General features: G+C 52.2%; 1 protein-coding gene across 7 annotated transcripts; it reads left to right on the top strand.

Annotated features, from left to right (window-relative positions):
- Positions 1-676: 676 nt before the first annotated feature.
- LOC101158080 (protein-methionine sulfoxide oxidase mical3b) lies at positions 677-25,700 on the top strand. Of its 7 annotated transcripts, XM_078942097.1 has the most exons (33): positions 680-1,203; positions 1,268-1,705; positions 1,787-1,994; positions 2,064-2,180; positions 2,403-2,504; positions 4,004-4,159; positions 4,225-4,325; positions 5,295-5,552; positions 6,611-6,726; positions 6,802-6,925; positions 7,004-7,097; positions 7,173-7,320; positions 7,940-8,136; positions 8,259-8,359; positions 8,432-8,491; positions 8,564-8,728; positions 8,925-8,999; positions 9,169-9,261; positions 9,564-9,617; positions 9,718-9,880; positions 18,691-18,785; positions 18,899-18,965; positions 19,093-19,255; positions 19,523-19,641; positions 19,722-20,246; positions 20,563-20,627; positions 20,712-20,783; positions 20,930-20,989; positions 21,060-21,293; positions 23,780-23,873; positions 24,439-24,538; positions 24,612-24,685; positions 24,760-25,700. In XM_078942097.1, the coding sequence occupies exons 2-33, from the start codon at positions 1,442-1,444 to the stop codon at positions 24,942-24,944; spliced, it is 4,449 nt and encodes a 1,482-aa protein (XP_078798223.1). In that variant the 5' UTR covers positions 680-1,203; positions 1,268-1,441; the 3' UTR covers positions 24,945-25,700. The 7 variants fall into 7 exon arrangements, 6 of the variants coding, with proteins under 6 accessions (XP_078798224.1, XP_023807950.1, XP_023807949.1 ...); XR_013653741.1 differs by having other exon boundaries at positions 677-1,705; positions 21,060-21,303; XM_078942098.1 differs by having other exon boundaries at positions 677-1,705; positions 8,567-8,728; positions 8,928-8,999.
- Positions 25,701-27,226: the final 1,526 nt, after the last annotated feature.

The raw sequence follows: 27,226 nt of genomic DNA, 5'->3' as shown, positions 1-27,226 counted from the left end.
CAGTTAGATTATATAGTCTTTAGCAACTCCTACATGAAGGATGTTAGAGATGTCCAGATACATCCAATAGTTATCACTGATCATGCACCACTTTCCATGTATTGATCATTTGTTCTTTGTACCAAATTATTAAATTTTCAACTTTGAGTATAAAGGTAGTTGGGTTGAAGGCTTTTTTTTTAGTTCTCTCACTGTTTTCCAAACATTGTTTGTAAAATAGCTCGATTTAGAATTTCTACTGGCTACTTGGCTCAAATGTGTGGTTCTCTATGAAAATCTCGCCGTCAGCAGGTTTGGTCGGTCTCACCTGTGAGGATTAACGAGAAGACCACATGGGGTTTGACGCCCACAAACAGGCTAAATGGGAATTGAACCTGTATTCAGAACCGCTTCACCTCTGTGCCACGCCCCCCCCCCCCTTCACTGCTGCTCTGATGAAGATGACTAGTGGCTTTTCCTCTGCCTGTAAGCTCTTTAACTCCCAGATTAGCAGCAGCTCAGGCTCAGTTTTGTCTGACTCTGGTGGGTGGAGCTTCATCTGGCCCCGCCTCCTGACCCCTGCCTGGCGTTGTTTGTGCACCACAGCGAGGAGCAGGGATTAGCATGGATTAGCAGTCAGGTGAGTGTGAGGACTTTTCCTCTGAGCTGACCTGATCTTGGTTCTCTGGTCAAAGACGCAGAGGAAGAAGCTCTTGGATCTTCCAGGTTCTGACCACAGTTCTGGTGTTGAAGATGAAGAACAGAACCAGAACCAGAACCATGCTGTTAATCTACTGATTGGCTGCTGCATTTGTCCGTGAAGACGTCACACCTGACGGCACCTGAGTTCCTTCAGCAGGAGCTCAGGTGCACCAGCAGAACATCTGGATTCAGCTCTGCACACATTTCCTGTTAAGAGGTTCTGTAAGCTTCAGGCTTTGCTGAACTTCTCATGGAATCCTAAACCAAGGTTCTGTTCCACCAGGAGAAGATCCTTCTGGAGGAAAACAAACTGCTAGCTAGACTCACATCCAGAACCACCAGCGAAATCTCCTAAGAAGCTTCCTTATATTCCTTCAACTCTCATGGAAGTATCTGAAGAATTTCTGTGGACCAGGATGAAACCAGAGACTGAGGCTAAAGAGGCCCACCTGAGGGTCATCGGACCAAGCCCATTAGGCAGCCAGAAACCCAAAACCAGATGAGAACTTGAAGGAACCAAAGGTGACAAAAGAAGTGGACCTTCTCTGGTTCTTCTGACTTCTTTGATGCTCGTTCCTTTCTGAAGGTTCCGGTGAGATGTTCCCATTGTGGAGTCTGATCCGAATTAGTGACCTGGTTGTTCCGACTGGACCTCCACGTAAAGGTGGCCCTGCAGAAGCAGATCCATGCAGAAACCTCTGAGCTGACCTCACGCCGGACGTACGTCACTCACTTGTCCTTGGTGCCTGGGAGTGTGACCATGGGGGAGAAATCTCACCCAGAATGCCAGGCTCAAGAGCTGTTTGACGAGTTTGTGTCAGCATCGACCTGCAGGGCAGTGCTTCGCTGCTTCACCCAGCTGTGTGAACATCTGCAGCTGGACCCCAGCGCTCCCCAGAGGCCGCTGTACCAGCCACTCAAACAGCGGCTCAACTACTGGAGGGCCAATGCTCTGTGGGCCAAACTGGATCGGAGGGCTGCACAGCCTGAGTACCTGAGGGCCCGAGCCTGCAGCAACATGACGGTGAGTGTTGTGGGTGTGACCATTTCAGTGATCATGTTTAAGCTCTCTGATTGGTCAGCTCTTGTTCCTCTGATTGGTAAGTGTGTGGTCATTGGGGCGGGGCCCTGTGGTCTGAGGACGGCGGTGGAGCTGTGCTTCATGGGCGCACGGGTAGTTGTGCTGGAGAAGAGGAACTCATTCTCCAGGAACAACGTGCTCCACCTGTGGCCCTTCACCATCCATGACCTCCGGGGACTCGGGGCCAAAAAGTTCTATGGGAAGTTCAGCGCTGGATCCATCGACCACATCAGTGAGTGTGGACCTGCTGGTCCCGTTCCTCAGACCAGAGCGCCCCTCAGCATCCTGTATCCTGTGGCAGGTATTCGTCAGCTGCAGCTGGTCCTGCTGAAGGTGGCGCTGATGCTAGGAGCTGAAGTTCACGTGAACGTGGAATTCAAGCAGCTGCTGGATCCTCCGGAGGAGCAGCTTGGACAGAGTAAGACCAGTGACGAGCAGAAGCTCAGTCCAGGAGGTTCAGAAGAGCTCAGGTGTAGAGAAACAACTTCCTGTACTTCATGAACGGCAACTGGTTTCTTCATCAGTGAAATCAAAATGTTAGATGTTTCTGAAGCTCTGCAGAACCTCAGAGAACTTTGGCTGAAACAGGAGAACTTGAAGCTTCGACTTGGTTTCTGATGGTTCATGTCTACCTGTCCAGAGAGAGGCTGGAGGCTGGAAGTGAATCCAAAGAACCACCCAGTCAGTCAGCTGGAGTTTGATGTCATCATCGGGGCCGATGGGCGGAGGAATACGCTGCCAGGTAAGACCCTCACACCTGAGACGCACCTGAATCCAGCCTCAGTCTAGCCCTGGACACATTTGTGTCACTCTGACTCGTAACTCGCACAAGAATTCAAGACCAGAACCGAGATCCAAGTGAGACTGGGGGCCGGGTTAGTGGAGCACTGACTGTGGTCTGATGGGGGAGAGTCCAGTCAGGGACCGGGGTACTGCAAACGTAAACGTGTAAATGTCCCAATTTACCATAAAGTATTCAGTTAATATTTTCTACACTACAGTACATGTACATGGTCTATAGCAGTGGTCCCCAACCTTTTTAATGCCACGGACCGGTATGATGTCTGACAAAGTTTTCAGGGACCGGTCATTGAAATGTTGCAGACGATTATTGTAGCAACGTAACGATGGAGCAGGAACAGAAACGTGACAATGTGAAATTTGAGCTTTTATTTTGACACGCAAGACGTACATCGCACAGGTGTTAACATCCTCTCCCCTTCCTACACTCAAGGTACAAAAAAGAAGTACTGTCTATTAAATGTAGCATTCTGTTTTTGGAAGTCAAAGGCTCCTCTTCTGTCTCCTGGCTGGGCCTTTTCCCTTTGGCAAAGAATCTTTCCAAAGACGTTTTTTTTTTTTCACTCATTTTCTAGCTCCTGGGTTTTATTTTAGCGGTAACCTATCACGTGACCGAGAAGAGCGCCTTGGCCCACATCAATTTTTCAGAAAAAAACATTCCGAAATAAATAAAACGGAAGAGGTAGAAGTTATTTATTCTTTCTGTGCGGCCCGGTACCGTTCTGCGGCCCCGGGGTTGTGGACCACCGGTCTATAGTACTCTTGCTACACTTTATAAACTAGTTTTCCTTGCAGAACACGAGAAGAAACATTCAAAGAGCTTAAACATCGGGTGTTGGATCACGAGCTGCATGGTGGTGTAGTGGTTAGCACTCTCGCCTCACAGCGAGAAGTCCCTGGTTGAGGTTCCGGCTGGGACCATTCTGTGTTGAGTGTACATGCCTTTCTCCGGGCACTCCAGCTTCCTCCACAGTCCAAAAGTCTGTATCCTGTGACAGAATGGCAACCGGTCCAGGGGGAACCCCACCTTCACCCTGGACCGGTTGCCTGGACAGGCTCTGGCAACCCTGTGACCCCGTGAGGGATACAGGGGTTGAGACAATGGATGGATGGATGGTGTTGGATTACACCGAGAACTGTTGGAAACAATGACAAATCTTGTCTTCCTGGAACATTCTGCTTTTGCTAAGGGTATCCATGGAAAATCCTCCATCAATGTTGTGTGAGGTCAGCTGTGATAATAAACTGTTTTTTTTGTTGTGCTGTGAGACAACCAGGATGTGTACTAATATGAGGGAACTGATGAAAATGTGAAATCTATGGGTCAGAGTCCGTTTTCACCTCAGTGGACAGCTTTTCTTTGGTCCTTGTGAGAGTTCTCTGAGCAGAAGCAGAAATTGCTTCCCACACAAGTGAACCTGTGGATATTTTTTTTGGCAGGTTTCAGACGGAAAGAGTTCAGGGGGAAGCTAGCCATTGCCATCACAGCCAACTTCAAGAACAGAAACACGTCAGCGGAGGCCAAGGTGGAGGAGATCAGCGGCGTGGCGTTCATATTCAACCAAAGGTTCTTCCAGGAGCTGCAGCAGAACACCGGTCAGTCCTCGCCTCCTCCAACAGCGTCTGCTCTGAGTGTCACCTGACCTGCTGACACGTTTCAGGGATCGACCTGGAGAACATCGTTTACTACAAAGATGACACACACTACTTCGTGATGACGGCAAAGAAGCAGAGCCTGCTGGACAAAGGGGTCATCCTGCAGGTATGGAGGTGGCATCAACCATGACGAAATGAGATCCGGTAGTCCATGTGACCGAGATGCTGGAAGCTGCTGTCACATGAGTCGGCTTTAAAACCCATGATCTTGTTCTACGTTCCTTTAGACCTGAGGTCTACAGAACCTCCAGCTGAAGGAACACATCTGTTTTTCCATAAACAGGTTTGGTCTGGTCTTTCAAAGTTCTGCATTCATTTCTTCACGTCAGGGAACCTCCATTTAACAAACCAACAGAAGAAATAAAACAAATGAGCTCAAAGTGAAGAACATGAACTGGTTCTTCCTCACATGGACAGCAGGTCTCAGCATCTGGTTCCTGAGGAGCAGGCAGGTGACGAAAGGAGGATCCACTGATGGTTGGAAAGGGGGTTCCTCTTGTTTTTAAGGTTCTTGTTCTAGATACATAAAGCAGAGGACACAATGGTCAGATGATTATCTGATGTCTTCATGATCCATCTCACCTGTGACCCCTCCCCTTCCAGGTGACAGTAGTTCCTACAGTCACAGACCACACCTGTGACCCCTCCCCTTCCAGGTGACAGTAGTTCCTACAGTCACAGACCACACCTGTGACCCCTCCCCCTTCCAGGTGACAGTAGTTCCTACAGTCACAGACCACACCTGTGACCCCTCCCCTTCCAGGTGACAGTAGTTCCTACAGTCACAGACCACACCTGTGACCCCTCCCCTTCCAGGTGACAGTAGTTCTTACAGTAACAGACCACACCTGTGACCCCTCCCCTTCCAGGTGACAGTAGTTCTTACAGTAACAGACCACACCTGTGACCCCTCCCCTTCCAGGTGACAGTAGTTCTTACAGTAACAGACCACACCTGTGACCCCTCCCCTTCCAGGTGACAGTAGTTCTTACAGTAACAGACCACACCTGTAACCCCTCCCCATTCCACAGACGAGCAGCAGTTTCGATGAAGTTCTCATTCTGCTGTCTCTTAGGACTTTGCAGACACGGAGCAGCTCCTCTCTCGGGAAAATGTAGACCATGATGCTTTGCAGGCGTACGCTCGTGAGGCAGCAAGCTTCTCCACCAATCACCAGCTGCCGGATTTGGACTTCGCCATAAACCACTACGGCCAGCCGGATGTGGCCATGTTTGACTTTACCTGCATGTATGCATCAGAAAACGCTGCGATGATCCGCCAGCGCCACGGACACCAGCTGTTGGTCACTTTGGTGGGAGACAGCCTACTGGAGGTGAGACAGGTGGTGCACAAGGAGATGTTATGAGTTAGAGGATGAGCAGGTGAACCTGCCGGTTAGAAGAGGCAGGTGATCAGGCCCAAAACTCTTTGTTTAGACTCGTAGTCTATCTGGATTATCTAAACCACCCAAAGCTGCGTCTGATGCTTTTTGGCTCTGTGGGACCTCCGGACCTCAACCCTGGGTTTGATAGACAAATGTGGAGGATCACTAACTTCAGGAATGATGAATATGCCATTCAGACTCCTGATGCTCATGATGACCTCCTAATGACCTCCTAGTGACCTCTTGATGACCTCCTAGTGACCTAGTGACCACCTGATGACCTCCTAATGACCCCCTAGTGACCTCCTGGTGACCTCCTGATGACCTCCTAGTGATCTCCTGATAACCTCCTAATGACCTCCTGACGACATCCTAGTGACCTCCTGATGACCTTCTGATGACCTCCTAGTGACCTAGTGACCTCCTGATGACCTCCTAGTGACCTCCTGATGACCTCCTAATGATCTCCTAGTGAACTCTTGAGAACCTCCTAGTGACCTCCTAGTCACCTAGTGACCTCCTAATGACCTCCAGATGACCTCCAAGTACCTTCTAATGACCTCCTTGTGACCTCCTAATGATCTCCAAAAGACCTCCTAATGATCTCCTGATGACCTCCTTGACCTCCTAATGACCTCATAGTGACCTCCTGATGACCTCCTAGTGACCTCCTGATGACCCCATTGTGACCTCCTAGTGACTTACTAGTGTCCTCCTAATGACTTCCTGATGACCTCATAGTGACCTCCTGATGACCTCCTAGTGACCTCCTGATGACCTCCTAGTGACCTCCTGATGACCCCATTGTGACCTCCTGATGACCCCATTGTGACCTCCTAGTGACTTACTAGTGTCCTCCTAATGACTTCCTGAAGACCTCCTAACGATCTCCTAATGTTCTCTTGATGACCTCCTGATGACCTCCTAATGACCTCCTAGTGACCTCCTAATGTTCTCCTGATGACCTCCTAATGACCTCCTAGTGACCACCTGACCTCTGTCTGTAGCCTTTCTGGCCCATGGGCACTGGTGTGGCTCGAGGGTTCTTGGCAGCTCTGGATTCAGCCTGGATGATACAAAGGTGGGCTCAAGGTGGCGCTCCTCTGGAGGTTCTGGCAGAGAGGTGAGAACACACCTGGAAGGTGGCGACCACCTCCCCCTCCTTATAAACCTGACCTGTGGCCCATCTGTCCTGCAGAGAGAGTTTGTACCGCCTCCTCCCACAAACCACTCCAGAGAACATGCAGAGGAACATCAGCATGTTCACTGTGGATCCAGCCAGCAGGTACCTGAACACCACCCCTTTGATTACACCTGCACAGGTACGCATCGTCTTGGTGTCACAAATGTTGAAGAGCTAAAGGTTTTATTCACCAAAGACGATAAGGCTTTCTCTTCAGGTGAGACACCTGATGGACACAGGTGAGGAGGCGGAGCCAATCACAAACCCATCCGACATCACAGGGCTGCCACCCCCCACAGTGCTTCAAAAAGGTGATATGTATTGTCTGTGTTGGGGGGTCGCTGACAGCCGCAGGGGCAGCACTGAAATGCCGCTCTTTTCTTCAGAGAGCTTCTCGCCGTCCAATCAGCTGCTGACCTGGTTTCAGGAACAGACTCGCGGCTACCGTGGCGTTTCTGTCAGGGACCTCACCTCGTCCTGGAAGGACGGCCTCGCCCTGTGTGCTCTTCTCCACCGATACCGTCCCGACCTGGTGTAAGAAGTTCTCTGAGAGGGTCTGAGGTGTTCAGGTGCTCCTCAGGAGGTTTTTCGTGTTTTGGACCGGTTCTGAAACTTCTGGTTTCTTCAGAAACTGCATGAAGGCTTTAACTGCAGTTGGTGTCGCCTACTTGGCGACTTTTCTGCTATATTTAGTGACTTTCTCGACCCCCCCCCCCCCCCCCCCCCCCCCTCTTGATCACCTATTTTCTCGAAGTGACCATCAACCAATCGGGTGACTTCTCCTGGTGTTTGGAGACATATTCAAACGTATATTCTGCCATTTATAATCTCCTTCGAGGGCATGCTCCGCCCACCCATAAGCAGTATGCACAGTCAGTGTGACCCCCCCCCCCGATAGATCTGAGGGTAAAAAGTGCAAACGAGCGACCCGCTGGGCAAACGGGCCCTCAGACTCTGTGACTTCCCTCCATCGTTTTAGAGCAGCACAAAGTGGATCTCTGGATCACTTTGCCTGTCCCAAGCCTGGACCAAAGACGAGGCTGTGCTTAGAATCTGTGGGTCAAGCTCCATTCAAACAATATGCTGATGAGGTGATGATGTCATTTGGACTGCAGCTGCTTCGACTGCAGACTGACCTCCTGTTTCCCCTCAGAGACTTCCAGTCGTTGGTCCGTTCGCGGGGGGAGGAGAACCTCCGCCTCGCCTTCCATGTGGCCGAGGAGGAGTTCGGAATTCCTCCCCTCCTGACGGTGGAAGAAATGGCGTCTGTGGAAGAACCGGACTCGCTGTCCATGATCATGTACCTGAGCCAGTTCCATCAGCTGCTCAAACACTCACCCCCCCCTGCAGGTAGTGCAGCACACCCCTCCCCCCACCAGCAGAAAATCATTGCGCATCAGAAGATGATGAGAAAATGAGGAGGATGTTGGACGTCATCACCTTCAGACCAGCTTCCACTGTGTTCCACTCAGGTTCCTTCGGTCAGAGCGCTGATCTGAGAGCAGCTTTGGTGGTTCCAGCATCACTTCTTAGCAGACTGGGAACCCAAACATCCAGAAAGCGAAACCCGAAGGTAGGACCGGCTTCTCCACACCTGCAGCTCCGTCTGTGCACTCTGAGGAACCGCCCACCTTCATCTCTGCAGGGGCACAGAGACCATCAGGACAAAAGGAGGAGGCGGAGTCAGCTGGGCGAGGAGCAGCAAGTCAGTGGTGCACTGCTTTTCCACAGAACCGTGTCAGAACCAGCCCCAACATAAAGCTCTATGTCCCTAAAGCAGCCAGGAGCTCCAATGATACCTGATGGAAAAGCAGAGATGGAGAACCTCCAGCTCTGCTGCGATGGAACTGAAGGTTCTAGAGTCCGTCTGATGGCCAATCAGCTGCAGGCAAAGCTAGACGAGGGCGTGGCCATCTGCAGGACCCCTGCTGCTCCAGCGAAGGTACTGGTGCTGGTTATTCTTGTGCTCCGGTGATGATAAATATTTTAGAGTTTTCTTTCTCTTCGGAAAGTCTTTTTTCAGGCTTTCTGTCTCATTTTTAGCGTTTTTTCTCAGATGTGACGTCATGCGTGGGTTCAGTGACCACGGCCTCATGACAGGAACGTTTATCTACATGTTCTGTTCTTGTGTTGACCAGCAGGGGGCGCCTCCGTCCGCTCCAGAGTCTGCAGGCTGTCCCCCTGATGCAGAACAAAAGTCGTCATGGAAACCGGTAAAGCTGCCAGAATCCAACTGCTGGTTTCAGCATTACCTGGTTTAGAGGTGCTCATTTTTGAGGCGGGATGTGGGCGGAGTTTAGCAAACCTGGGTTCAGAACCAGTGTCCTCTATCATCAGAACTGTGGTTCCGGTCTGCTCTGACTCTCCTTCTGTCTCTGCCAGAGGAAACGAACTCTTCAGCAGGAGCAGATGAGTTTCCGCTTCAGGGAGAGGATCAGAGGTCAGAGCGCCTCCAGCAGGAGCCAGCAGGTACAGGTGTGTGGCGGGGGTGTGGTTTCACGAAGCTTTGGTTTTCCAGTCTGGTCCAGGATCAGCTGTGGCTCGGCTCCAGCTTAGTTCTGCTGGAAGCCCCTCCCCCACCTGCCATGATATCATCACCACCTTTCATCTTCCGATTTCTGAACGTAACGCTGTTGCAACAGAACCATCAGAACCAGAAGCTCCTCCCATCAGCTCACTGGGATTCCTGCTTTCTGGTTCTGTTGTGGAAGAACAAAAACTGCATCTCCCATCAGCCCCAGCTTAAGATCTGCAGTAAAGCTGTGCTTCCTCTGTAGGTGGGTTTGGACGAAGCAAACTCATTGGCTGAGCAGATCCCTGACAGTGAACAGGTAAGACTGACGTGGGTCTGACGAGACCTGGACCAGGACCAGCGACCCGCGGCTCTCACGACGTCACAGTGTCTGCGTTCTGTCTGCGTTTTGTCTGCAGTCATGCGGCGGCTGCAGCCTCACCTGCTGCTTCTGCCAGCAGAGGCTGTACGTCATCGAGCGTCTGACGGCGGAGGGGCTGTTCTTCCACCGCAGCTGTTTCACCTGTGACTCCTGTGGCTCCGCCCTCAGACCGCCATCCTACACCTTCGACCAGCACAGAGGTCAGTGACCTTCATCCCGCCGGTCTTTCGCTGATCTGCTCCTGACTAGAGTAAAACCTGCATCGGGCCAGAACAGAACCAGAATGACGGGAAGCAAACCAAATGAGTTTACAGTAAAAGCACGGCCAAGAGAACCCAGAGATCCTCCAGAACCTCATGAACCCAGAGATCCTCCAGAACCTCATGAACCCATAGATCTTCCAGAACCTCATGAACCCATAGATCTTCCAGAACCCAGAGATCCTCCAGAACCTCATGAACCCAGAGATCCTCCAGAACCTCATGAACCTCATGAACCCCATGTACGTCATGAACCCAGAGATCCTCCAGAACCTCATGAACCCAGAGATCCTCCAGAACCTCCAGAACCTCATGAACCCCATGAACGTCATGAACCCAGAGATCCTCCAGAACCTCATGAACCCAGAGATCCTCCAGAACCTCATGAACCCCATGAACGTCATGAACCCAGAGATCATCCAGAACCTCATGAACCCAGAGATCCTCCAGAACCTCCAGAACCTCATGAACCCAGAGATCCTCCAGAACCTCATGAACCCAGAGATCCTCCAGAACCTCCAGAACCTTGTGAACCCCATGAACGTCATGAACCCAGAGATCCTCCAGAACCTCATGAACCCAGAGATCTTCATGAACCTCCAGAACCTCATGAACCCAGAGATCGTCCAGAACCTCCAGAAACTCATGAACCCAGAAATCCTCCAGAACCTCATGAACTTCATGAACCCAAAGATCCTCCAGAACCTCCAGAACCTCATGAACCCAGAGATCCTCAAGAACCTCATGAACCCAGAGATCTTCTAGAACCTCATGAACCCAGAGATCCTCATGAACCTCCAGAACCTCATGAACCCAGAGATCTTCCAGAACCTCATGAACCCACAGATCCTCCAGAACCTCAAGAACCCAAAGATCCTCCAGAACCTCATGAACCTCATGAACCCACAGATCCTCCAGAACCTCATGAACCCAGAGATCCTCCAGAACCTCATGAACCCAGAGATCCTCCAGAACCTCCAGAACCTCATGAACCCAGAGATCCTTTAGACCCTCATGAACCCAGAGATCCTCTAGAACCTCCTGAACCCAGAGATCCTCCAGAACCTCATGAACCCAGAGATCCTCCAGAACCTCATGAACCCAGAGATCCTCCAGAACCTCCAGAACCTCATGAACCCCATGAACGCCATGAACCCAGAGATCCTCCAGAACCTCATGAACCCAGAGATCCTCCAGAACCTCCAGAACCTCATGAACCCAGAAATCCTCCAGAACCTCATGAACCCAGAGATCCTCATGAACCTCCAGAACCTCATGAACCCAGAGATCCTCCAGAACCTCATGAACCCAGAGATCCTGCAGAACCTCCAGAACCTCATGAACCCACAGATCCTCCAGAACCTCATGAACTTCATGAACCCAGAGATCCTCCAGAAGCTCATGAACCCAGAGATCCTCCAGAACCTCATGAACTCAGAGATCCTCCAGAACCTCCAAAACCTCATGAACCTCCAGAACCTCATGAACCCACAGATCCTCCAGAACCTCATGAACTTCATGAACCCAGAGATCCTCCAGAAGCTCATGAACCCAGAGATCCTCCAGAACCTCATGAACTCAGAGATCCTCCAGAACCTCCAAAACCTCATGAACCTCCAGAACCTCATGAACCCAGAGATCCTCCAGAACCTCATGAACCCAGAGATCCTCATGAACCTCCAGAACCTCATGAACCCAGAGATCCTCCAGAACCTCATGAACCCAGAGATCCTCCAGAACCTCATGAACCTCCAGAACCTCATGAACCCAGAGATCCTCCAGAACCTCATGAACCCAGAAATCCTCATGAACCTCCAGAACCTCATGAACCCAAAGATCCTCCAGAACCTCATGAACCCAGAGATCCTCCAGAACCTCCAGAACCTCATGAACCTCCAGAACCTCATGAACCCAGAGATCCTCCAGAACCTCATGAACCCAGAGATCCTCATGAACCTCCAGAACCTCATGAACCCAGAGATCCTCCAGAACCTCCAGAACCTCATGAACCTCCAGAACCTCATGAACCCAGAGATCCTCCAGAACCTCATGAACCCAGAGATCCTCATGAACCTCCAGAACCTCATGAACCCAGAGATCCTCCAGAACCTCCAGAACCTCATGAACCTCCAGAACCTCATGAACCCAGAGATCCTCCAGAACCTCATGAACCCAGAGATCCTCCAGAACCTCCAGAACCTCATGAACCCAGAGATCCTCCAGAACCTCATGAACCCAGAGATCCTCCAGAACCTCCAGAACCTCATGAACCTCCAGAACCTCATGAACCCAGAGATCCTCCAGAACCTCATGAACCCAGAAATCCTCATGAACCTCCAGAACCTCATGAACCCAGAGATCCTCCAGAACCTCATGAACCCAGATATCCTCCAGAACCTCCAGAACCCCATGAACGCCATGAACCCAGAGATCCTCCAGAACCTCATGAACCCAGAGATCCTCCAGAACCTCATGAACCTCATGAACCCACAGATCCTCCAGAACCTCATGAACCCAGAGATCCTCCAGAACCTCATGAACCTCATGAACCCACAGATCCTCCAGAACCTCATGAACCCAGAGATCCTCCAGAACCTCATGAACCTCATGAACCCACAGATCCTCCAGAACCTCATGAACCCAGAGATCCTCCAGAACCTCATGAACCCACTAGATCCTCCAGAACTTCATGAACCTCATGAACCCACAGATCCTCCAGAACCTCATGAACCCAGAGATCCTCCAGAACCTCATGAACCCACTAGATCTTCCAGAACTTCATGAACCTCATGAACCCAGAGATCCTCCAGAACCTCATGAACCCAGAGATCCTCCAGCACCTCATGAACTTCATGAACCCACAGATCCTCCAGAACCTCCAAAACCTCATGAACCCAGAGATCCTCCAGAACCTCATGAACCCAGAGATCCTCCAGAACCTCATGAACCCACAGATCCTCCAGAACCTCATGAACTTCATGAACCCAGAGATCCTCCAGAACCTCATGAACCCAGAGATCCTCCAGAACCTCCAGAACCTCATGAACCTCCAGAACCTCATGAACCCAGAGATCCTCATGAACCTCCAGAACCTCATGAACCCAGAGATCCTCCAGAACCTCCAGAACCTCATGAACCTCCAGAACCTCATGAACCCAGAGATCCTCCAGAACCTCATGAACCCAGAGATCCTCATGAACCTCCAGAACCTCATGAACCCAGAGATCCTCCAGAACCTCCAGAACCTCATGAACCTCCAGAACCTCATGAACCCAGAGATCCTCCAGAACCTCATGAACCCAGAGATCCTCCAGAACCTCATGAACCCAGAGATCCTTTAGACCCTCATGAACCCAGAGATCCTCTAGAACCTCCTGAACCCAGAGATCCTCCAGAACCTCATGAACCCAGAGATCCTCCAGAACCTCATGAACCCAGAGATCCTCCAGACCCTCCAGAACCTCATGAACCCCATGAACGCCATGAACCCAGAGATCCTCCAGAACCTCATGAACCCAGAGATCCTCCAGAACCTCCAGAACCTCATGAACCCAGAAATCCTCCAGAACCTCATGAACCCAGAGATCCTCATGAACCTCCAGAACCTCATGAACCCAGAGATCCTCCAGAACCTCATGAACCCAGAGATCCTGCAGAACCTCCAGAACCTCATGAACCCACAGATCCTCCAGAACCTCATGAACTTCATGAACCATGAGATCCTCCAGAAGCTCATGAACCCAGAGATCCTCCAGAACCTCATGAACTCAGAGATCCTCCAGAACCTCCAAAACCTCATGAACCTCCAGAACCTCATGAACCCAGAGATCCTCCAGAACCTCATGAACCCAGAGATCCTGCAGAACCTCCAGAACCTCATGAACCCACAGATCCTCCAGAACCTCATGAACCCAGAGATCCTCCAGAACCTCATGAACCCAGAGATCCTTTAGACCCTCATGAACCCAGAGATCCTCCAGAACCTCCAGAACCTCATGAACCCAGAGATCCTCTGAAACCTCCAGAACCTCATTAACCCAGAGATCCTCCAGAACCTCATGAACCCAGAGATCCTCCAGAACCTCAAGAACCTTGTGAACCCCATGAACCCAGAGATCCTCCAGAACCTCATGAACCCAGAGATCATCATGAACCTCCAGAACCTCATGAACCCAGAGATCCTCCAGAAACTCATGAACCCAGAGATCCTCCAGAACCTCATGAACTTCATGAACCCAAAGATCCTCCAGAACATCCAGAACCTCATGAACCCAGAGATCTTCCAGAACCTCATGAACCCATAGATCTTCCAGAACCCAGAGATCCTTCAGAACCTCATGAACCCAGAGATCCTCCAGAACCTCATGAACCTCATGAACCCCATGTACGTCATGAACCCAGAGATCCTCCAGAACCTCATGAACCCAGAGATCCTCCAGAACCTCCAGAACCTCATGAACCCCATGAACGTCATGAACCCAGAGATCATCCAGAACCTCATGAACTCAGAGATCCTCCAGAACCTCCAGAACCTCATGAACCCAGAGATCCTCCAGAACCTCATGAACCCAGAGATCCTCCAGAACCTCCAGAACCTTGTGAACCCCATGAACGTCATGAACCCAGAGATCCTCCAGAACCTCATGAACCCAGAGATCTTCATGAACCTCCAGAACCTCATGAACCCAGAGATCGTCCAGAACCTCCAGAAACTCATGAACCCAGAAATCCTCCAGAACCTCATGAACTTCATGAACCCAAAGATCCTCCAGAACCTCCAGAACCTCATGAACCCAGAGATCCTCAAGAACCTCATGAACCCAGAGATCTTCTAGAACCTCATGAACCCAGAGATCCTCATGAACCTCCAGAACCTCATGAACCCAGAGATCTTCCAGAACCTCATGAACCCACAGATCCTCCAGAACCTCAAGAACCCAAAGATCCTCCAGAACCTCATGAACCTCATGAACCCACAGATCCTCCAGAACCTCATGAACCCAGAGATCCTCCAGAACCTCATGAACCCAGAGATCCTCCAGAACCTCATGAACCCAGAGATCCTTTAGACCCTCATGAACCCAGAGATCCTCTAGAACCTCCTGAACCCAGAGATCCTCCAGAACCTCATGAACCCAGAGATCCTCCAGAACCTCATGAACCCAGAGATCCTCCAGAACCTCCAGAACCTCATGAACCCCATGAACGCCATGAACCCAGAGATCCTCCAGAACCTCATGAACCCAGAGATCCTCCAGAACCTCCAGAACCTCATGAACCCAGAAATCCTCCAGAACTTCATGAATCTAGAGATCCTCATGAACCTCCAGAACCTCATGAACGCAGAGATCCTCCAGAACCTCATGAACCCAGAGATCCTGCAGAACCTCCAGAACCTCATGAACCCACAGATCCTCCAGAACCTCATGAACTTCATGAACCCAGAGATCCTCCAGAAGCTCATGAACCCAGAGATCCTCCAGAACCTCATGAACTCAGAGATCCTCCAGAACCTCCAAAACCTCATGAACCTCCAGAACCTCATGAACCCAGAGATCCTCCAGAACCTCATGAACCCAGAGATCCTCATGAACCTCCAGAACCTCATGAACCCAGAGATCCTCCAGAACCTCATGAACCCAGAGATCCTCCAGAACCTCCAGAACCTCATGAACCTCCAGAACCTCATGAACCCAGAGATCCTCCAGAACCTCATGAACCCAGAAATCCTCATGAACCTCCAGAACCTCATGAACCCAGAGATCCTCCAGAACCTCATGAACCCAGAGATCCTCCAGAACCTCCAGAACCTCATGAACCTCCAGAACCTCATGAACCCAGAGATCCTCCAGAACCTCATGAACCCAGAGATCCTCATGAACCTCCAGAACCTCATGAACCCAGAGATCCTCCAGAACCTCCAGAACCTCATGAACCTCCAGAACCTCATGAACCCAGAGATCCTCCAGAACCTCATGAACCCAGAGATCCTCATGAACCTCCAGAACCTCATGAACCCAGAGATCCTCCAGAACCTCCAGAACCTCATGAACCTCCAGAACCTCATGAACCCAGAGATCCTCCAGAACCTCATGAACCCAGAGATCCTCCAGAACCTCCAGAACCTCATGAACCCAGAGATCCTCCAGAACCTCATGAACCCACAGATCCTCCAGAACCTCAAGAACCCAAAGATCCTCCAGAACCTCATGAACCTCATGAACCCACAGATCCTCCAGAACCTCATGAACCCAGAGATCCTCCAGAACCTCATGAACCCAGAGATCCTCCAGAACCTCCAGAACCTCATGAACCCAGAGATCCTTTAGACCCTCATGAACCCAGAGATCCTCTAGAACCTCCTGAACCCAGAGATCCTCCAGAACTTCATGAACCCAGAGATCCTCCAGAACCTCATGAACCCAGAGATCCTCCAGAACCTCCAGAACCTCATGAACCCCATGAACGCCATGAACCCAGAGATCCTCCAGAACCTCATGAACCCAGAGATCCTCCAGAACCTCATGAACCCAGAAATCCTCCAGAACCTCATGAACCCAGAGATCCTCATGAACCTCCAGAACCTCATGAACCCAGAGATCCTCCAGAACCTCATGAACCCAGAGATCCTGCAGAACCTCCAGAACCTCATGAACCCACAGATCCTCCAGAACCTCATGAACTTCATGAACCCAGAGATCCTCCAGAAGCTCATGAACCCAGAGATCCTCCAGAACCTCATGAACTCAGAGATCCTCCAGAACCTCCAAAACCTCATGAACCTCCAGAACCTCATGAACCCAGAGATCCTCCAGAACCTCATGAACCCAGAGATCCTCATGAACCTCCAGAACCTCATGAACCCAGAGATCCTCCAGAACCTCATGAACCCAGAGATCCTCCAGAACCTCATGAACCCAGAGATCCTCCAGAACCTCATGAACCTCCAGAACCTCATGAACCCAGAGCTCCTCCAGAACCTCATAAACCCAGAAATCCTCATGAACCTCCAGAACCTCATGAACCCAAAGATCCTCCAGAACCTCATGAACCCAGAGATCCTCCAGAACCTCCAGAACCTCATGAACCTCCAGAACCTCATGAACCCAGAGATCCTCCAGAACCTCATGAACCCAGAGATCCTCATGAACCTCCAGAACCTCATGAACCCAGAGATCCTCCAGAACCTCCAGAACCTCATGAACCTCCAGAACCTCATGAACCCAGAGATCCTCCAGAACCTCATGAACCCAGAGATCCTCATGAACCTCCAGAACCTCATGAACCCAGAGATCCTCCAGAACCTCCAGAACCTCATGAACCTCCAGAACCTCATGAACCCAGAGATCCTCCAGAACCTCATGAACCCAGAGATCCTCCAGAACCTCCAGAACCTCATGAACCCAGAGATCCTCCAGAACCTCATGAACCCAGAGATCCTCCAGAACCTCCAGAACCTCATGAACCTCCAGAACCTCATGAACCCAGAGATCCTCCAGAACCTCATGAACCCAGAAATCCTCATGAACCTCCAGAACCTCATGAACCCAGAGATCTTCCAGAACCTCATGAACCCAGATATCCTCCAGAACCTCCAGAACCCCATGAACGCCATGAACCCAGAGATCCTCCAGAACCTCATGAACCCAGAGATCCTCCAGAACCTCATGAACCTCATGAACCCACAGATCCTCCAGAACCTCATGAACCCAGAGATCCTCCAGAACCTCATGAACCTCATGAACCCACAGATCCTCCAGAACCTCATGAACCCAGAGATCCTCCAGAACCTCATGAACGTCATGAACCCACAGATCCTCCAGAACCTCATGAACCCAGAGATCCTCCAGAACCTCATGAACCCACTAGATCCTCCAGAACTTCATGAACCTCATGAACCCACAGATCCTCCAGAACCTCATGAACCCAGAGATCCTCCAGAACCTCATGAACCCACTAGATCTTCCAGAACTTCATGAACCTCATGAACCCAGAGATCCTCCAGAACCTCATGAACCCAGAGATCCTCCAGCACCTCATGAACTTCATGAACCCAGAGATCCTCCAGAACCTCCAAAACCTCATGAACCCAGAGATCCTCCAGAACCTCATGAACCCAGAGATCCTCCAGAACCTCATGAACCCACAGATCCTCCAGAACCTCATGAACTTCATGAACCCAGAGATCCTCCAGAACCTCATGAACCCAGAGATCCTCCAGAACCTCCAGAACCTCATGAACCTCCAGAACCTCATGAACCCAGAGATCCTCATGAACCTCCAGAACCTCATGAACCCAGAGATCCTCCAGAACCTCCAGAACCTCATGAACCTCCAGAACCTCATGAACCCAGAGATCCTCCAGAACCTCATGAACCCAGAGATCCTCATGAACCTCCAGAACCTCATGAACCCAGAGATCCTCCAGAACCTCCAGAACCTCATGAACCTCCAGAACCTCATGAACCCAGAGATCCTCCAGAACCTCATGAACCCAGAGATCCTCATGAACCTCCAGAACCTCATGAACCCAGAGGTCCTCCAGAACCTCATGAACCCAGAGATCCTCCAGAACCTCCAGAACCTCATGAACCTCCAGAACCTCATGAACCCAGAAATCCTCATGAACCTCCAGAACCTCATGAACCCAGAGATCTTCCAGAACCTTATGAACCCACAGATCCTCCAGAACCTCATGAACCCACAGATCCTCCAGTCCACCTGACGGCTGAACTTTCCGTCTGTCTCAGGGAAGTTTTTCTGTCTTCATCATCCTGACTGTCAGCTGAGCTCGGCAGCAGTGAGGAAGAGGAGACCTTCATCAGACTCACACAGGACCTCCATGGTAAGACCTGGGAGGTTCTGCTTGTTTGGATGTTAGGTGTGGTGGTTGTCAGGTGATCGATCTGGTGGTCTGGGGGGTGTTCCTCTGATCTGATGAGACCTTCTGTCTGTCAGACGTCTCAGAGTTCTGGTCCACTTCTCTCGGACTCTGTGCTGTCCAGCGGCCGGCGCCGGTCGTCAGGTGAGTTGCATGTGGTGTGTGGACTTTGACTTGACGAGCGGTCGCACTGAGCGTGCTCCTCACGCTGGAATCAGTGTGTGTGTGTGTCTGTGTGTGTCTGTGTGTGGCTGCACTGCTGTGTTTGCAGCTGCTTCTGTGACAGCAGCAACACCTGAGCGGATCCAGCTGGACAACCACAGGTGCAGCTCAGGGGCGGATATTCAGGAGGAGCCTGAAGAAGTTTCTGAGGAGGTTCTGAATCACTTCAACCTGGGCCTGGACCTGGACGACGGTGTCCAGTTCAGAGACAGGTCAGCATTCGGGTGGTTTTTAAAAGGGAAAAGGTGAAGCAGGAGTGGACCTCCTGGATTCCTTGAGAAAGTTCTGGGATCCTGGACTCGGTTCTGTTACTCAGTTCGAGTCACAAAGCAAATCCGTTTTTGCCTGATCGTCTAAACGAGGCAGAGGTTGCCTGTTTTATTTTGAAAATCTCCTGCAGCACGTCTAACTTCCTGTAAGTAAACAAAAGCTCTGAACATTCCTCCTGCGCCCTTCTTGACCTTGCTTCTCTTTTTCAGCGGGATGATGGAGGGGGGCGGGGACAGAGGACCCACTCCCGAAAAGTTATGGAGGGAAGAGCCGATCTGGCCCCACAGTGAGGAGGAGGAAGGTATCGGGGGGGCAGAGTGGAGTGAAGGTGAGTCACAGATTTTTATGTCTGTTTTTGTGGCCGCCATAAGTTTCATCGTACCTCTGCCCCTCACCCCCACCCTTTAGAGGAGGAACTTTGTCTTCAGGAACCTGTGGACTCTGACTCCGCCCACAACCTACAGAAATGGTGCACTTCCTCTGGCATGTTCTGTCAGACTCCACCCACCCTAGACACACCCTCCACAGCCCCTTTTTTCACCTCCCCTGATTGTGATGCTGAGCAAGACATCATGGGGGTTCAGCTGTCACTCAGTTCTGGGGGCTGGGGTTCCTCTGATTACATCGCTGCTACCCCGCCAAACACAGAGTTCATCTCCCAGCAGACAAGGGAAGTGGGGCCAAAGGAGGCGGAGCCTGATTCAGACAGGAAGGCGTCCTTTGATAAAGTCAGACTCATGGAAGCTTCTAGTCTCCCTCCAAGCCTCTGCCCCCCTCCCCTGCAGATCAAGGGCAGGAATCTCTGCATCAATATGCAGGAGGAGAGAGAGGCTCCTCCTCCTGGTCGGGTGGATGTGGGAGGGCCTAAAGCCCTTTGGAAGATGGTTTTCTCCGGGAACTGTAAAGACCAACAGAGAAACAGGACAGAAGCAGGTGAGGGAACCGTTTATGACTGTGAGCATGTGAGTGTGTGAGAGTGTGTGTGTGTGAGTGTGTGAGTGTGAGAGAGTGTGAGAATGTGAGAATGTGTGTGAGAGTGTGAAAGTGTGTGAGAGTGAGCGTTTGTGTGTGTGAGAGTGTGAGAGTTTGAGAGTGTGTGAGAGTGTGTGAGAGTGTGTGAGAGTGTGTGAGAGTGTGTGAGAGTGTGTGAGAGGGTGTGAGAGTGTCAGAGTGTGTGAGAGTGAGCGTTTGTGAGTGTGTGAGAGTGTGTTTCAGAACCGTTGGACAAGTTTACACCATCTACCTCCAGGAGAACAGTCGTGTCTGGACTCCATGGTGCTGCTTCAGAGATGTTCCCTGAAACCCAGAAACAACGTAGGAGCACCCCCCCCCTTTCACACACACACACACACACACACAGAACCGAGTCCAACAGTGACGGTTCTTCTGTGGTTGCAGCTGCAGCTGGACCTGCTGGACCTCATGAATGAAATCCAGAGAGTTTCTGTGGTAGACGAGGAGAACCCAAAGGTACCAGCCGACACATCAGTTCTAAGCAGAACCTTATCTTCACAACACGTGACGTCCATCCTGTAGAGACCACCTCAGATGGTTCTGACCCCAGTCCATTTAGTGGAACAGAACTTGAACAGTGTGAACATCTCCTGCCTTCTCAGGTCTCTCAGCGGAATTACGTTCCTCATGCTCTGGCCTTCAGGAGATCTTACCTTCTCCAGGCAAGTGCAAATCTTGTGGCCTCTACGGGTTCTGGTTCTGAGTGACACTGATCTGAACGTGCTGTTGTAGAAACCACGTGTGGAGGACAGAGTCCGGTACTTTGATGGACGCTCCTCGTGCTCCACAGAGATTGTGGGTGTTGTGGTTCCAGCAAAAGAACCATCTAGTCTGAGTGTGAAGGAGACCCTGTTCCAGAACCAGCACCAAGAAGAGAACCTGGATGTTAGAACCACACAAAGGGTTCAGATAACTGCCAGAAGACAGGCCAAGAAGAACCAGCTGAGGAGACTGCACAGAGCACAGGTGAGTGCAGGTGAGGACCGGGTGAGGGTGGGGTGAGGACCCGGTGAGGACCGGGTGAGGGTGCAGGTCAGGACCGGGTGAGGGTGCAGGTGAGGACTGGGTGAGGGTGCAGGTCAGGACCGGGTGAGGGTGCAGGTGAAGACTGGGTGAGGGTGCAGGTGAAGACTGGGTGAGGGTGCAGGTGAGGACCGGGTGAGGACCGGGTGAGGGTGCAGGTGAGGACCGGGTGAGGGTGCAGGTGAGGACCAGGTGAGGGTGGGGTGAGGACCGGGTGAGGGTGCAGGTGAGGACCGGGTGAGGGTGCAGGTGAGGACCGGGTGAGGGTGGGGTGAGGACCAGTTGAGGGTGGGGTGAGGACCGGTGAGGGTGGGGTGAGGACCGGGTGAGGGTGCGGGTGAGGACCGGGTAAGGGTGGGGTGAGGACCGGGTGAGGGTGGGGGGAGGAGCGGGTGAGGGTGGGGTGAGGACCGGTGAGGGTGGGGTGAGGACCGGGTAAGGGTGCGGGTGAGGACTGGGTGAGGACCGGGTGAGGGTGCAGGTGAGGACCGGGTGAGGGTGCAGGTGAGGACCGGGTGAGGGTGCAGGTGAGGACCGGGTGAGGGTGGGGTGAGGACCAGTTGAGGGTGGGGTGAGGACCGGGTGAGGGTGCAGGTGAGGACCGGGTGAGGGTGCAGGTGAGGACCAGGTGAGGGTGGGGTGAGGACCGGTGAGGGTGGGGTGAGGAGCGGGTGAGGGTGCAGGTGAGGGTGCAGGTGAGGACCAGGTGAGGGTGGGGTGAGGACCGGTGAGGGTGGGGTGAGGACCGGGTGAGGGTGGGGTGAGGGTGGGGTGAGGACCGGGTGACAGCCGGTGAGGGTGGGGTGAGGACCGGGTGAGTGTGGGTTGAGGGTGGGGGGAGGAGCGGGTGAGGGTGCAGGTGAGGACCGGGTGAGGGTGGGGTGAGGACCGGGTGAGGGTGGGGTGAGGACCGGGTGAGGGTGCAGGTGAGGACCGGTGAGGGTGGGGTGACAACCGGTGAGGGTGGGGTGAGGACCGGTGAGGGTGGGTTGAGGGTGGGGGGAGGAGCGGGTGAGGGTGCAGGTGAGGACCGGGTGAGGGTGGGGTGAGGACCCGGTGAGGACCGGGTGAGGGTGCAGGTCAGGACCGGGTGAGGGTGCAGGTGAAGACTGGGTGAGGGTGCAGGTGAAGACTGGGTGAGGGTGGGGTAAGGACCGGGTGAGGGTGGGGTAAGGACCGGGTGAGGGTGGGGTGAGGACCGGGTGAGGGTGCAGGTGAGGACCGGGTGAGGGTGCAGGTGAGGACCGGGTGAGGGTGGGGTGAGGACCGGGTGAGGGTGCAGGTGAGGACCGGGTGAGGGTGCAGGTCAGGACCGGGTGAGGGTGCAGGTGAAGACTGGGTGAGGGTGCAGGTGAAGACTGGGTGAGGGTGGGGTAAGGACCGGGTGAGGGTGGGGTAAGGACCGGGCGAGGGTGCAGGTGAGGACCGGGCGAGGGTGCAGGTGAGGACCGGGTGAGGGTGGGGTGAGGACCGGGTGAGGGTGCAGGTGAGGACCGGGTGAGGGTGCAGGTGAGGACCGGGTGAGGACCGGGTGAGGGTGCAGGTGAGGACCGGGTGAGGACCGGGTGAGGGTGCAGGTGAGGACCGGGTGAGGGTGCAGGTGAGGACCGGGTGAGGGTGGGGGGAGGAGCGGGTGAGGGTGGGGTGAGGACCGGTGAGGGTGGGGTGAGGACCGGGTGAGGGTGCGGGTGAGGACCGGGTGAGGGTGGGGTGAGGACCGGGTGAGGGTGGGTTGAGGGTGGGGGGAGGAGCGGGTGAGGGTGGGGTGAGGACCGGTGAGGGTGGGGTGAGGACCGGGTGAGGACCGGGTGAGGGTGGGGTGAGGACCGGGTGAGGGTGCAGGTGAGGACCGGGTGAGGGTGCAGGTGAGGACCGGGTGAGGGTGGGGTGAGGACCAGTTGAGGGTGGGGTGAGGACCGGGTGAGGGTGCAGGTGAGGACCGGGTGAGGGTGCAGGTGAGGACCAGGTGAGGGTGGGGTGAGGACCGGGTGAGGGTGCAGGTGAGGGTGCAGGTGAGGACCAGGTGAGGGTGGGGTGAGGACCGGTGAGGGTGGGGTGAGGACCGGGTGAGGGTGGGGTGAGGGTGGGGTGAGGACCGGGTGACAACCGGTGAGGGTGGGGTGAGGACCGGGTGAGTGTGGGTTGAGGGTGGGGGGAGGAGCGGGTGAGGGTGCAGGTGAGGACCGGGTGAGGGTGGGGTGAGGACCGGGTGAGGGTGGGGTGAGGACCGGGTGAGGGTGCAGGTGAGGACCGGTGAGGGTGGGGTGACAACCGGTGAGGGTGGGGTGACAACCGGTGAGGGTGGGGTGAGGACCGGTGAGGGTGGGTTGAGGGTGGGGGGAGGAGCGGGTGAGGGTGCAGGTGAGGACCGGGTGAGGGTGGGTTGAGGGTGGGGGGAGGCCAGAGGAATGACTGTCCATCTGTTTCAGATGATCCAGCAGCAGCTGCAGCAGGTGGAGGAGAAGCAGCGGCAGCTGGAGGAGAGAGGAGTGCTGGTGGAGAAAATTCTGCGAGGAGAATCAGGTACAGACTAGCCACGCCCACATTTCTACCTGCAAATCCACACAGTCCAACCTGTTTAGGAAACATCAGGCCTCTGTCCCACCTGGAGAAGAGCTCACCTGTCCTAAGTGACTCAGCATCATGCGGTTCAGTCTGTTAGATGAAGCTGATTGATCAGAATATGTTATTGATCATGGATCGTGCACAAAGCCCCCTCTGTGGATCCAAATGGACTTTCAAGTGTGGATCGTGATGGCGTGTGTTTCTGACTGGCTGATGGTTCCATGATGCAGAAACTTCTTCATCAGTGAGGAAGAAAAGCTAAAAAAACGGCGACCAGACAAAATCAACTGCCGCTAATTCAAAGCTGCGATCAGCTGATGGATCCAAACAGGAAGAGTTTATTCCATTTGAAGACTTCAGGAGATTCTGAACCAGAGGAGGAGTTTCTACAGAGAAATACTGGGTTTGATCCTGACGGTGGAACCTTTACTGAGGGAAATGAGAAGAAGGAGGTCATGAACAGGCTGACCTCCTCAGCGGCGGTCTTTTGGTGATGGCGGTCAGACATTTCCTCTGTTTTCAGGTTTTCATCAGCTGGAAGAGACGGTTCTGATGCAGCAGTGGTTCCAGCTGGTCCGACAGAAGAACTCTCTGAGTCGATACGAATCTGAACTCTTGATATTGTGAGTAGTGTAGCTGGTGGCGTCGGTTCCGATGATCCAGAACCGGATCCAGAACTGTGGGGTTCTGTTTCAGCGCTCGTGAGCTGGCACTGGAGGACCGGCAGAGCTGGCTGCAGCAGGAGCTCAGGGAGAGCATGGCTGTGGACGGTGGGGAGAGCGTGCACGTGTCAGTGTGCATTCAGCAGGCATGCTCCTCATGGGTTCTCCTGCTGTGTGTGCAGACCGCCTGAAGGGGGAGGAGCAGCTGGCTGTGGAGCGTCGGCTCCTGGAGGAGATGTTGGAGCTGGTGGAGGAACGGGATGCTCTGGTGTCTCTGCTGGAGGAGCAGCGGCTGCAGGAGCATCAGAAAGATCTGGACCTGGAGCAGCTGATGATGACTGGAGGGCTCGGACCTCACTGGACCTAGAACCCATCAGCAGAACCCAACCCAAAGATAGATTCAGGACCCACTGCAGAAGCTAACATGCTGTTGGTTAGTTGGCTTTGTGTTCAAATGGGCGGAGTCAGGGCCTGTCATTGGACTGCAGCTCGCTTGCTTCTCAGCTGTGGTTCAAATGTGACAAAGCAGCGCCATCTGCTGTTGGACTCTGTCACTGCGGGGCTACAGCCTGAAGAAGAACCTTCCAGCCTCTGCGTGGAGGACATGTGCAGACACCTGTGCTGCAGCAGCACACGCCCATAACCTGCTCTAGCCCTTGTGCTATCCTACGGGGTCCAGATGACCCCCCCCCTTCCATTGAGGTGTCCTCCCTACCATGACAAAGGTGGAAAGATTTCATGTAATCCATGGACACCAGTGAAGATCACAAATCATTGAAGAAAAAAGGTTCAGAGCACTGTCTAGTGGGTCTAGATGACCCACCTCCCAACGTTAAAGTGCCGAGGATAGCACAAGGGTCACACACGTCTGTGGTCAAAGCGAAGCGTTGGTGTTCAGCTGCGGTCATCATGACAACCAGAACGTCATCAGCCGCTGATCACCTGTCTGCCTCACCACAGCCATGTGACCGTAAAGGTGTGCTGATGAGAGTTCAGACACCTTTTGGACAGGTACAGAGAAATACTCCAGAAATCTTCTGGTTGGCCTTTGGTTGAACTCTCAGGAGAAGAACATTTCAGCTGAACTCAAGAAAACTTTAAATAAAGTTTTGATCCAAAAACATTTTTCTTTGAAGACTGTGATCTGATTTATGAGAAACTCTACAAGACGTCAGAACGTCCGACCATTCTGGGTCCAGACTGAACCTCAGTTCTGATGATCCAGGTGTTCTTCTAGATCTCAGAGCTGAAGACTTGCTCCATCACAGAGATCCAAACGGGTCAGTCCTGATGGTTTTCAACCATCACTGATCCAAACGGGCTTTGAGTCCAAAACATCTCTAACATCTTCTTATTCTTCAGCTTCTCTCTTCAATCGGATTCTAACCAGATCATGGAAAAAGGTTTCCCTGTAATCAGTATTTCCATGTTCGGTCAGATTAACACCATCTCCTTAACAGACGGCTGCTCTAGATTTCAGTGTTCCAGTGATGAAACCTTAAAGAGACTTCCCCACGAGTTACAGAACATCCCTCATGTGGTCTGGCCGTCCACCGTGTCTGTAAAAAGAGGAACATCCTGGTCAAAACAATCAGGTTCATGAAATGTCTGACAGTCGTGTAACTGGAAGTCGGCCCGTCAGAACCGTCTCTGAATCCACATTTCTGCAGTTTCTTCAAAACTGCAACCAACACATTTAAGCTTGGATTAGTCACAGGTTCACAGGTCACTGGTTGTTGGTGCTCAAAGGCTTGTAGATGTCAGACCTGTGGTCTGTAGACCACTGGAACCACTTTGACTCATCTGCAGAGCTTCTCAGTCTTCCTCCTCCTGTGGTACAAGTCAGAACTGTGGACCTTCTTTCCACTAAGAGTTTCTGACCAGAATCAGGTTCCTTCAGTCCAGGTGTACCACAGGTGTTCCGCCTTTTAGCAAAAACTACTACACCTGTAGTCTATTTAAGTACACTGAAGTACTAGAAAGTACTAGGAAATACAGGGAAGAGTTGCTGTTTAGGGACAAATAAATAAAAAAGAAGACAAAGTTTCAAATTCATGTGCAGATTTTAAAAACCTTGTATTTATTTTCTTTAGTAATTTGACTGACATAAGTCATGACGGAAAAGGTTCGAATTGACTTTCTTACACTTTTAATTTAAGTAAATCTGCTCCAGAATGATTTTATTTTGAAAGGAACTTCTGGTGTCAAATGTAAAATAGGTTTAATCTATTATATATAAAAAATATAAAAATTATTAATAGTTAATATTTAAAAGCTTCCTTTTATATGTGAGCAAATGTTTTGTGTTCTAACAAAGTCCTAGAGATTACAATACTGTTCAACAAAACAAACAAACATCTAAATACATTTGATGCTTGGAGGGTCATGCAGCACACATGGTTTATGATTACTGATGGTGTCCCCCATGCAGCGCGATTGGATCGTTTTTACATCGCTGACTCTCTTAGACCCAGCCTGGTTGAGAGTCTGATTGTTCCTACCACCTTTAGCGAGCACCACCTGGTCTGTATTAGTCTGCTCTTGGCTTCAGGGCGGGAAAATGGGTCCTTTTGGCACTTTAACAATAAGCTCCTTTAAGACAGTTATTTCTGCAGGAGTTTTAACATTTTTTGGAAACAGTGGTGTTTG

Source organism: Oryzias latipes, chromosome 23, assembly GCF_053564925.1.
Source record: "Oryzias latipes strain Hd-rR chromosome 23, Olatipes_Hd-rR_3.1".
Classification (NCBI taxonomy): Eukaryota; Metazoa; Chordata; class Actinopteri; order Beloniformes; family Adrianichthyidae; genus Oryzias; species Oryzias latipes.
The sequence above is the reverse complement of the archived record's forward strand: the minus strand, read 5'-3'. Positions and strand labels throughout refer to the sequence as shown.